Source organism: Gekko japonicus, unplaced genomic scaffold (genome assembly GCF_001447785.1).
Source record: "Gekko japonicus isolate JY-2015 unplaced genomic scaffold, Gekko_japonicus_V1.1 scaffold1353, whole genome shotgun sequence".
Classification (NCBI taxonomy): Eukaryota; Metazoa; Chordata; class Lepidosauria; order Squamata; family Gekkonidae; genus Gekko; species Gekko japonicus.
In genome coordinates, this window is record NW_015164710.1 from 291,987 (window position 1) to 301,616 (window position 9,630).

Below are 9,630 nucleotides of genomic sequence, written 5' to 3' on the forward strand. Positions count from 1 at the left end.
AGAGTGTCATAGGATCCAGCTTAACAGGAGGGGGGCATAGGACCTAACCCATTAATTAGGAAGCATCGATATATCAGAAAATGGTGTATATCTTGCTTTTTTATGCATTATAGTTCAGTTCTAAATGTTGTTGTTGTTAGCCATTCAGTTGTGTTCGACTCTTGGCGATTCTATGGGCCAGCTCTCTACATGTTTTCTTATCTTTTACGGTTGCTTTGAGTTGTTCCGTGCACAGGTTAGTGTTGACTTTTATGGTGTCTAGCCACCATGTTCTTTGGCGACCAATCCAAGCATAATTGCTTTTTCTAGTGAGTTCTTCTGCATGATATGGCCAAAATAAGTCAGTGGCAGTTTTGTGATTTTTTTCCTTCCAGTGGCATGTCTGGTTTTATGTGCTCCAATACCTGCTTGTTTGTCACCTTTGCTGTCCAAGGAATGTGCAGGCACCTTCTCCAGCACCACAGCTCAAATGAGTCGATTTTCCTCCTATCTTGCTTCTTTATGGTCCAACTTTCGAAGCCATGGGTTGCTATGGGGAACACAATTGCTATTCCATATTTGATTCACGCTCATCATTGCTGTGCAACCCAGCGTGAGTCGACGTTTTATTTCTGGACTGCATTCGTCGTTTTGGTTGATCTGTGATCCTAAGAAAGTGAATTCTTCCACACACTCTCTCTCTCCATCATTAACTGTTACTTTGATGTTTCTATTCTTGGTCGTCGTGAACTTGGTCTTTTTGATGTTTAGGAAGAGGCCAAACCTCTCACTTTCTTCCTTGTTCTAAATGTACTATGCCTAATTCTTACTTTCAGGTTTCTAGCAAAGTACATTAATTTTTTTTCACATTTTCATAATTCTCAATTCATTGGCTGGGGCAACAGACATTTCACCCTCCTCCTCTAATAGTTTTAGCTACATAATGAGGTCCAGCAGCTTCCTGTTCATTGAACTTCAGACGTTGTTGAAGTCTCATAGTAGAGATGAATCTTGTACCAATCCCCCTCTCCCTGATAATAATTGCCAAAACTCTTTATTGTACCCGTTGGAGGAGGAATCTTAACCTGTGGGCATTTGGCCAATGAACTTGTGTCACTGGTCCAACCTTGGTTCATCAGTCAGCGCTCTTGACTTTGAAGCTAAACTTCCCTTCCTGCTTTGTTGTTGTTGTTCTTAATTACTAGAAGCTGAGGAAAAGAGAAAAGACATCATAGCCATGCAAGGCTCTCCCAGATATTCAGAAGGAATTTGGCTTTTGACTCAGGGCTCTTTTTGTAGAAAAAGCCCAGCCAGGAACTCATTAGCATAATAGGCCACACCCAACAGCAGAAACTCATTAGCATATTAGGCCGCACCCCCATGTTACCAGAAGTGTGGTCATTCAGCCACACCCACCTTTTGCTTCTTATTCTGTTTACCTTGTTTGTTGTCAAAACCCAGGGCTTTTTTTGTAGCAGGAAGTCCTTTGCATGTTAGGCCACACACCCCTAATGTAGCCAGTCCTAATGAGTTTCTGCTGTTGGGTGTGGCCTATTATGCTAATGAGCTCCTGCATTATGCTAATGAGCTCCTGCTGGGTGTGGCCAACTCGGGAGCCAGCCGGAACTCCGTTCCTGTGCGTTCCTGCCCAAAAATAGCCTTGGCTTTTGTAAATCAAATGTTATCAGCTGTGAGGTTTTTGCACCCAGGACAACAGGCAACCTTCTGGATCAAAGAAGGAGTCCTTTTAAAAAATGCGTATGAAACGAGGCCTTTTGAAATGGAACAGAGTTGCCTTAGAAGAAGTGTGAATGTGACAGTTCAGCTGTCTTTGGAGACTAGATCAGAGTGAAAAGGGATCTTAACATCCTAATTCAGCATAGCGGATCAAGATATAACAAAGCCAGAGGGGTTCCGTATATTCTGGGCTTATGTACTTGTACATTAATGCCCTGCAACTTTGCAAGAATAGTTTCTTGCCAGCCTGGTCCTCCTTGACTGTTGCCTGTATAAGCAAGAGAGGAAGGGGGGGGGGAGAATGCAAATCTAAGCATGGGTAATTCTTCCAACTCTGTTGAAGCCAGTGAGCTTACAAGGGCATAACTCTGTGTAGGATTTGCAGTGCAAGGGACTGTGTAGAAGAAAATTACCGTGTATCCCTTCTCTAAGGAGATCTCAGTGCATTTGTGACTTCAATGACTATAGGCCAATCTCTAGCATCATCTCACATCTATTTGCATGCCTAGCAATCAACAGGCCTCTGGAATAAAAGATGGATTTGGGCATACAGAAAGGAGCAAAAAACAGCTAGCACAACTACTCTCTGAAAATGCAGTGGAGTGAAAGTATTGATCAGATTTTGGAAGACAGAGATGGAGGTGATAGTTCGGGGGAAAGGGTAAAAAACAAGAGGGGTTAAAATTCTTTAGCTAAATGATAGATTTTTGGAACACTTTAGGATGAAATTCTCAGGACAGGGACACCAGCAAGAGGATCCTAGGATTAGGATCTGTTCTTCAAATCTGTTGTCCACATTAATGCCATGTGATCTTAGTATGCAGCCCCAACCCCTGTAGACATGTGGCCTCTTCTTCAAATCTGTTGTCCTTCAAATTAATGCCATGTGATCTTAGTTTTCATTCATTCATTCATTCATCCAATAAGTATTTAAATCCGTAGTTTTCTCTTTTTTCTGATCTCCCTAACTTTTCTGGTTGCTCTGCTGGAAGTATTTCTAGGGCTGAAAGGTCTTCAGAATTTTGTCACATGTTATGGCAAAATCCTGCATAATACATGCGTGTGTTTGAGGCATATGAGACATTATTTGTCTACATTGTTATTGTATTGCTGTAACTTGGCGGTTTTGTATGCAGTTCAATTTAACATCTCTGGCTGTGAATGCAGGATGTCAGTTATCCCCCCACTCCTCACATGAGAAACCATCGGTTCCCGTTTATGTGTTGAGGCTTTCTCTCATCCTTCTCTTTCTTCCCTTGCAGGAAGGTCTTCTTCACCGACTATGGACAGATACCCAAAGTGGAGCGGTGTGACATGGACGGGCAGAACCGTACAAAGCTGGTGGACAGCAAGATCGTCTTCCCACTTCAATCTTTCCCAGCATCAGGGTCTTCTCCAGTGAGTGCTCCCTTCCCATTTGGTGGCCAAAGTTTGAGGCATATGAGACGTTTTTTGTCTACATTGTTATTGTATTTCTGCAACTTGGCGGTTTTGTATGCAATTCAATTTAACATCACTGGCTGTGAATGCAGGATGTCAGTTATCCCCCCACTCCTCACATGAGAAACCATCGGTTCCCGTTTATGTGTTGAGGCTTTCTCTCATCCTTCTCTTTCTTCCCTTGCAGGAAGGTTTTCTTCACCGACTATGGACAGATACCCAAAGTGGAGCGGTGTGACATGGACGGGCAGAACCGTACAAAGCTGGTGGACAGCAAGATCGTCTTCCCACACGGCATTACCTTGGACTTAGTCAACCGACTGGTTTATTGGGCTGATGCCTACCTTGACTACATTGAAGTGGTGGATTATGAGGGAAAGAACCGGCACACTATCATCCAAGGCTTCTTGGTGAGCACCTTTTGTGAGATCCTATGGGGAAGCATAGAATTAATTGGAACCGTGGAATTGCTAGGACCAGCTTGTATTCCTTTTGGAGCATTCCCACCTTTAGAGACTGCTGATGGGATTTCAGTAAAATTGACCCCTGTGCTTTGACACCAGTGCTTTTGCCTTCTCCTTCAACTTGGCATTGAAGTGAGCCCCAAGTACAGCTGTGTAAGTAATGGCAGCCACTGACGTGTTGGATTCTCGAGGAGTTGGGTCTAGAGAGGGAGATGGAAATTTGGGCATGAATGCAAGAGAACTGTGATTCAGAGAGTGGGAGGCGAGTTCGCCTTTGGGGGCTGCAGAATCTATTTTCACTGTTCTTATGAAGCTGGGGTAATGGAGAGCCAGCGTGATGCAATGTATAGTGCTGGTGTTTGCTCAGTTCAGAGGCTGGCATGGTGGACAAGCCTACCTTATAGGGATGTGAGCTGAAATCTGCTTTGAACCCCTTGGAGAAATTCCAGGGCATACCTGTAACAAATAAACAAGATGCTGATAAAGAAAAATTGCAGTATGGTTAATATACTCTGCATATGTGACGTAGAAGCGAACAATAGAGGATATGAATAATAAAGAAAATCACAGAGCTCAGCAGTGTATCATATATCTATCCATCAGTCTCTGTTTCCCTTTTCTCGTTGGACACACAGGCAAAAGAATATACCGTAGGGCTTACAGCTACTGGTTGGGAAATATCTGGAGATTGGGGGGGGGGGCGGAGGACCCCTTGGAGAAATTCCAGGACATACCTGTAACAAATAAACAAGAGAGTCCAACTTCCAAAGTGGCCATTTGCTCCAGGTGAACTGATCTTCATTGTCTGGAGGTCAATTGTAATCCCAGAAGATCTCCAGGTCGGCAACCCTAACATACCATAATCATAGTGTAGGTGGACTTGAGAAGGCTGCCAGCAAGGCAGATGGCTTCAGATGATGCAAAACAGCAAGTCAAGCCATGCAGCACAAAGGAGTCCAGTAGGTTGGTATTGCCCATAAAAAGCCTGGGTTTTGTGCCTTCCAGATAGAGCATCTCTACGGTTTGACTGTCTTTGAGAACTATCTGTACGCCACCAACTCAGACAATGCCAATGCCCAGCAGAAGACCAGCGTCATCCGTGTCAATCGATTCAACAGCTCGGACTACCAGGTGGTAACCCGAGTGGATAAGGGTGGAGCACTGCATATCTACCACCAGCGACGGCAACCCAAAGGTAGGTGGGGAAGAGCTGAGCTAAGGAGTGGTGTGGGATAGGGGAGAGTTTTGGGAGGGGGAGAGATGGGAATGGCCACTCATGCTCCTGGGGTTCTTTAGTTTTGGCTTGCTCCTGCTGTCGATGGTAGAGATCTGAGTTTGTTACTCGAGAAAGAGAGAGAGAGAAGTATTTGGTATCTAGGCCTCTGCACTCCCATTGTAAGCAATATCCATTCTTCCATCCCCACTGTTATCAGCCTGTCATCAGATTGAATCTTATATTCTAATAGCGAAGTCGGGATGTCTTTGGATACTTAAATCCAGTGACTGGAGGGGAGGAACATCAAAGGGATATAATGCCATAGACTCCACCAAAACAGCCATTTCCTCCAGGGGAACTAGGGTTGTCAACTTCCAGGTGGGGGCTGGAGATCACATGGAATTACAACTGCTCTTCAGATGACAGAGATCAGTTCTCCTGGAGAAAATGACCGCTTTGGAAGGTGGAATTTATGGCATTATACCCTGTTGAGGTTCCTTCCCTCCCCAAACCTCACCCTCCCAAGGCTGCAAGCCAAAATCTCCAGGAGTTTCCCAACCTCAGTCTGGCAACCCTAAGGGGAACCGATCTCTGTAGTTGGGGGATCTGTTGTGAATCGAGGAGATCTCCACTCCCTGCCCAGAGGTTAGTCAACCCTAGAAGGAGAGAAGGAAGCTGGAAAAGGGGAGGTACTAAGCGACACATTCACTCATTATTGTGTGATACATTTGGTTGAGGAGTGGTGTGGGATAGGGGAGATTTTTGGGAGGGGGAGAGATGGGATATGATATGTTGGGCCTGAAGAGCCATTAGAATGGCCACTCATGCTCCTGGGGTTCTTTAGTTTTGGCTTGCTCCTGCTGTCGATGGTATAGATCTGAGTTTGTTACTCGAGAAAGAAAGAGAGAGAAGTATTTGGTATCTAGGCCTCTGCACTCCCATTGTAAGCAATATCCATTCTTCCATCCCCACTGTTATCAGCCTGCCTGTTTTTTATCAGCCTGTCATCAGATTGAATCTTATATTCTAATAGCGAAGTCGGGATGTCTTTGGATACTTAAATCCAGTGACTGGAGGGGAGGAACATCAAAGGGATATAATGCCATAGACTCCACCAAAACAGCCATTTCCTCCAGGGGAACTAGGGTTGTCAACTTCCAGGTGGGGGCTGGAGATCACATGGAATTACAACTGCTCTTCAGATGACAGAGATCAGTTCTCCTGGAGAAAATGACCGCTTTGGAAGGTGGAATTTATGGCATTATACCCTGTTGAGGTTCCTTCCCTCCCCAAACCTCACCCTCCCAAGGCTGCAAGCCAAAATCTCCAGGAGTTTCCCAACCTCAGTCTGGCAACCCTAAGGGGAACCGATCTCTGTAGTTGGGGGATCTGTTGTGAATCGAGGAGATCTCCACTCCCTGCCCAGAGGTTAGTCAACCCTAGAAGGAGAGAAGGAAGCTGGAAAAGGGGAGATACTAAGCGACACATTCACTCATTATTGGGTGATACATTTGGTTGGTCCTAATAAAATGACCATGTGTTATTTCTGGATATTTTCCATGAGTCAGTTTGTGCCAACTTTAGAAGAATTCGCAGTTCCCCTTTTACGCTGGATGTCTGCTTAAAATCAAGGGCCTTTGCACCAGCTATATTGCAGGGTGCTATATTCCAGTGGGGTGCCCGAGGGCACTATGGTGCCTGCCAACACCTTTTCTAGTGCCTGCCAAGTGTTTTTAGGAAGTGGGCAGGCCCAGGTAAGGCTTTTGCCCGGCAAGGCATCTGACTGACTACTGGAAATTTGATTGGATGCACAGATTTTTTTTTAAATGTTGCTTTGACAGCAGCTGCTGCCACAGCACAAGGATCTGCAATGTGTTACTGAAGTTAAGCAGCTATATTGTCTGTATGAAAATCGGTTTGGGATAGGAAAGAGCTTTGTATTTGCTTGTGCGTCTTCACATGAGATAACTGCCTACACATACACATTTAAATGAATGCTCATTTCTGGGCTTAGGAAAGTACACTTGGCCATGTATGTGATCATCATGTACCATAATCATTATGCCTTATGCCCAGAGAAAGCAGGATATCGACATGTATTCCTACTAGGTAGGTAATCGAATTCCAAAATGGCAGACAGGAAAGAGGCATTATTAGATATTAATATATCAGATTTGTTGCTGGGTTAATTCCTCATCAGTGGCAATCACTGAGAACAGGTTAACCTTACTGGATCTTGTATTCAAGTGACACCCTTACCGCAGCCCCATGTATTTCCAGGGGTTTTGTCTTGAGTGTTCACAGTCTTCCCTTTTCCCTTCTCTGCATATATTCAGTCACACAGTCGAATCCGATTCTTATATATATACACACATACATACACATACTGTCAGTGAAGGACCCACTTCATGAATCTGATGAAGTAGTCCTTGAAAGCTTGTGCCACAACAAATGTGCTAGTTCAGGTGCCACATGAGACACTTTGTTATTTTTGCAAGGAGAAAGAAATGCCGCTCTCCCTGTGTCATGTGTTGCTTTGAGCACACATGCACACACATGAATCTGCCGTATACTGAATCAGACCCTTGGTCCATCAAGGTCAGTATTGTCTAGTCAGACTGGCAGCAGCTCTCCAGGGTCTCAGGTAAAGGTCCTTCACGTCACCTGCTATCCGATTTTTGAAACCAAAGACGCCGGGGGTTGAAACTGGGACTTTCTGCATGCATTCTGCATGTGAATTCCATGCTGGGAAAGTAATCCCAAGCACATGTGGGTCTGATCTGGATCAGGATCATAGCATGGATGGAGAGGTTATTCCTTGCTTCCTTCCAGTGCCATTTTCCCAACATGAAATGGCCCTGGGAATACTATTGGCCCCCCTGGGGAAACCTGTGTGGCCCCTCTGTAGCATGAAGCTGCCTTCTCCTGAATTGGACCATTGGTCTGTCAAGGTCAGTATCATCCACTTGGACTAGTAGGGTCTCTCCAGGGTCTGAGGCAGAGGTCTTTAACATCAACTGCTGCCAGATCCTTTCCACTGAAGATGCCAGGGACTGAACCTGGGACCTTCCGCATGTAAAGCAGATGCTCTGCGACTGAGCATAGCCCCTTCTGCCCAACAGGAGCTGTAGACCTTTCTGACTTGCCTATTCTAGTTTCACCGGAGAGTTCAGAAGGTTGCCGGTGGCTGGCATCGTTCCTTCTGCCTCCCACCATGTACTCTAAGAACGCTACTGATTCGCAGGGCTATCAGAGGGTCACTTTGCATTATTTCCTCCTAGATACAAAAGGCCTTTGGAGCTCAGCTCAGGGAGCATTTTCTGTCAGTGGCAGCAGCAACATATCTTGAGAGGCCTTTCGAAAGTCTGAGCAGTGACTTTGCCGAAGACGGTGGCGGGTTCCTGTCAGGCTCTATTTCAGCCCAACAAGGCTAATGAAGAACTTTACTGTACACTTATTCACCAGATACCCCAAATGCCTCCATTTCATCCTCACAACAACCCTGTGAAGTAATTAGTCTGAAAGTGTATGACTGGCCTGAGGTTGCCCAGAAAGCTTAAATTGCAGAGTGGGGATTCGAACTTGGGTCTCCCAGATCCTAGTCCTATACCTTAGTCACCACCCCACACAAAGGCCTGACTGTTAGGGTTCCCAAGTCCCAGTGAGGGTTCCCCTGCCTTTGAGGGCTTCGATTTGCTGCTGGCCAGCTGATGTCACCATGCGATGTCTCCGACACAATGCTGTCACTCGGAAGTGATGTCATTGTGTTGCTGCTGTGGGGGGGTGATGCTCTAGTTTTTGGGCAAAATCTATGGTTTTGAAGGCAAAAAACCCATAGAGTTTTGCCCAAAAACTAGAGCATCACCTCTGACGGCGGTGACACGATGACGTCACTTCCGGGTTATGTCATTGTGCTGCGCACGCGAAATACACACAGCAGAAGATCTTGGAAAGGACCCTGGGGACTTCCAGCCGTCTGCCAGGTAGGACCTGGCAACCCTACTGACCATTCCATGTGGCCCTTCCTAATCCCTCTGTTTATTTTCTGTGTTAACTGATGACGTCATTCTGGAAATCTCTGAACCAGAGGTCTTTAACTGCATTACATTTTCCCCTTGGCCCAAGAGACGTGTTGTGAATTTGTATTGGGATCTCAGTCCCCAGGTGTAAAGTTTCTCCTCAATCTGGCTGATATTTACGTGCATATTTAAGTATGGCCAAGTCGCAACTGACTCATGGTGACCCCAGGAAAGGACTTCCCAGGCGACTAAGAAGCAGAGGTGGTTTACCCTTTCGTTCCTCTGCAGAGTCTTCCTTGGTAGCCTCCCATCTTGAGTACTGACTCTGTTTAGTTCTGAGATCTGATGAGGTCGGGCTGTACCACTTCGCCTTCCCTCCTGGCTGGTAACTACTTTCTTTGTAATTTCTGCCTGTTAGTTCTAGTCCTGCCCTCTGGCGCTAGAGAGATCAAAGTACTCCTGAAGAGGGATCCTTCATTATCTGAAATCTACTGAAGTGAAACAGGCTTCCTCGGGAGGTGGTGGGCTCTCCTTCATTGGAGGTTTTCAGACAGAGGCTAGATGGTCATCTGCACAAGATTCCACAGCTTAGAGCGAGCATCGCTCCTGGCTGGTATCTACCTTCTTTGTAATTTCTGCCTGTTAATTCTAGTCCTGCCCTCTGGAGCTAGAGAGATCAAAGCACTCCTGAAGAGGGATCCTTCATTATCTGAAATCTACTGCAGTGAAACAGGCTTCCTCGGGAGGTGGTGGGCTCTCCTTCTTTGGAGGTTTT

General features: G+C 45.8%; 1 protein-coding gene across 1 annotated transcript in view; it reads left to right on the forward strand.

The window, feature by feature from the left end:
* LRP1 (LDL receptor related protein 1) overlaps positions 1-9,630 on the forward strand; it is a 491,602-nt gene that overhangs the window by 263,160 nt on the left and 218,812 nt on the right. Inside the window, exons 10-11 of the mRNA XM_015409543.1 lie at positions 3,344-3,566; positions 4,626-4,815. Of these exons, the coding sequence (XP_015265029.1) occupies positions 3,344-3,566; positions 4,626-4,815 (413 nt within the window). The remainder of the gene's footprint in view (positions 1-3,343; positions 3,567-4,625; positions 4,816-9,630) is intronic.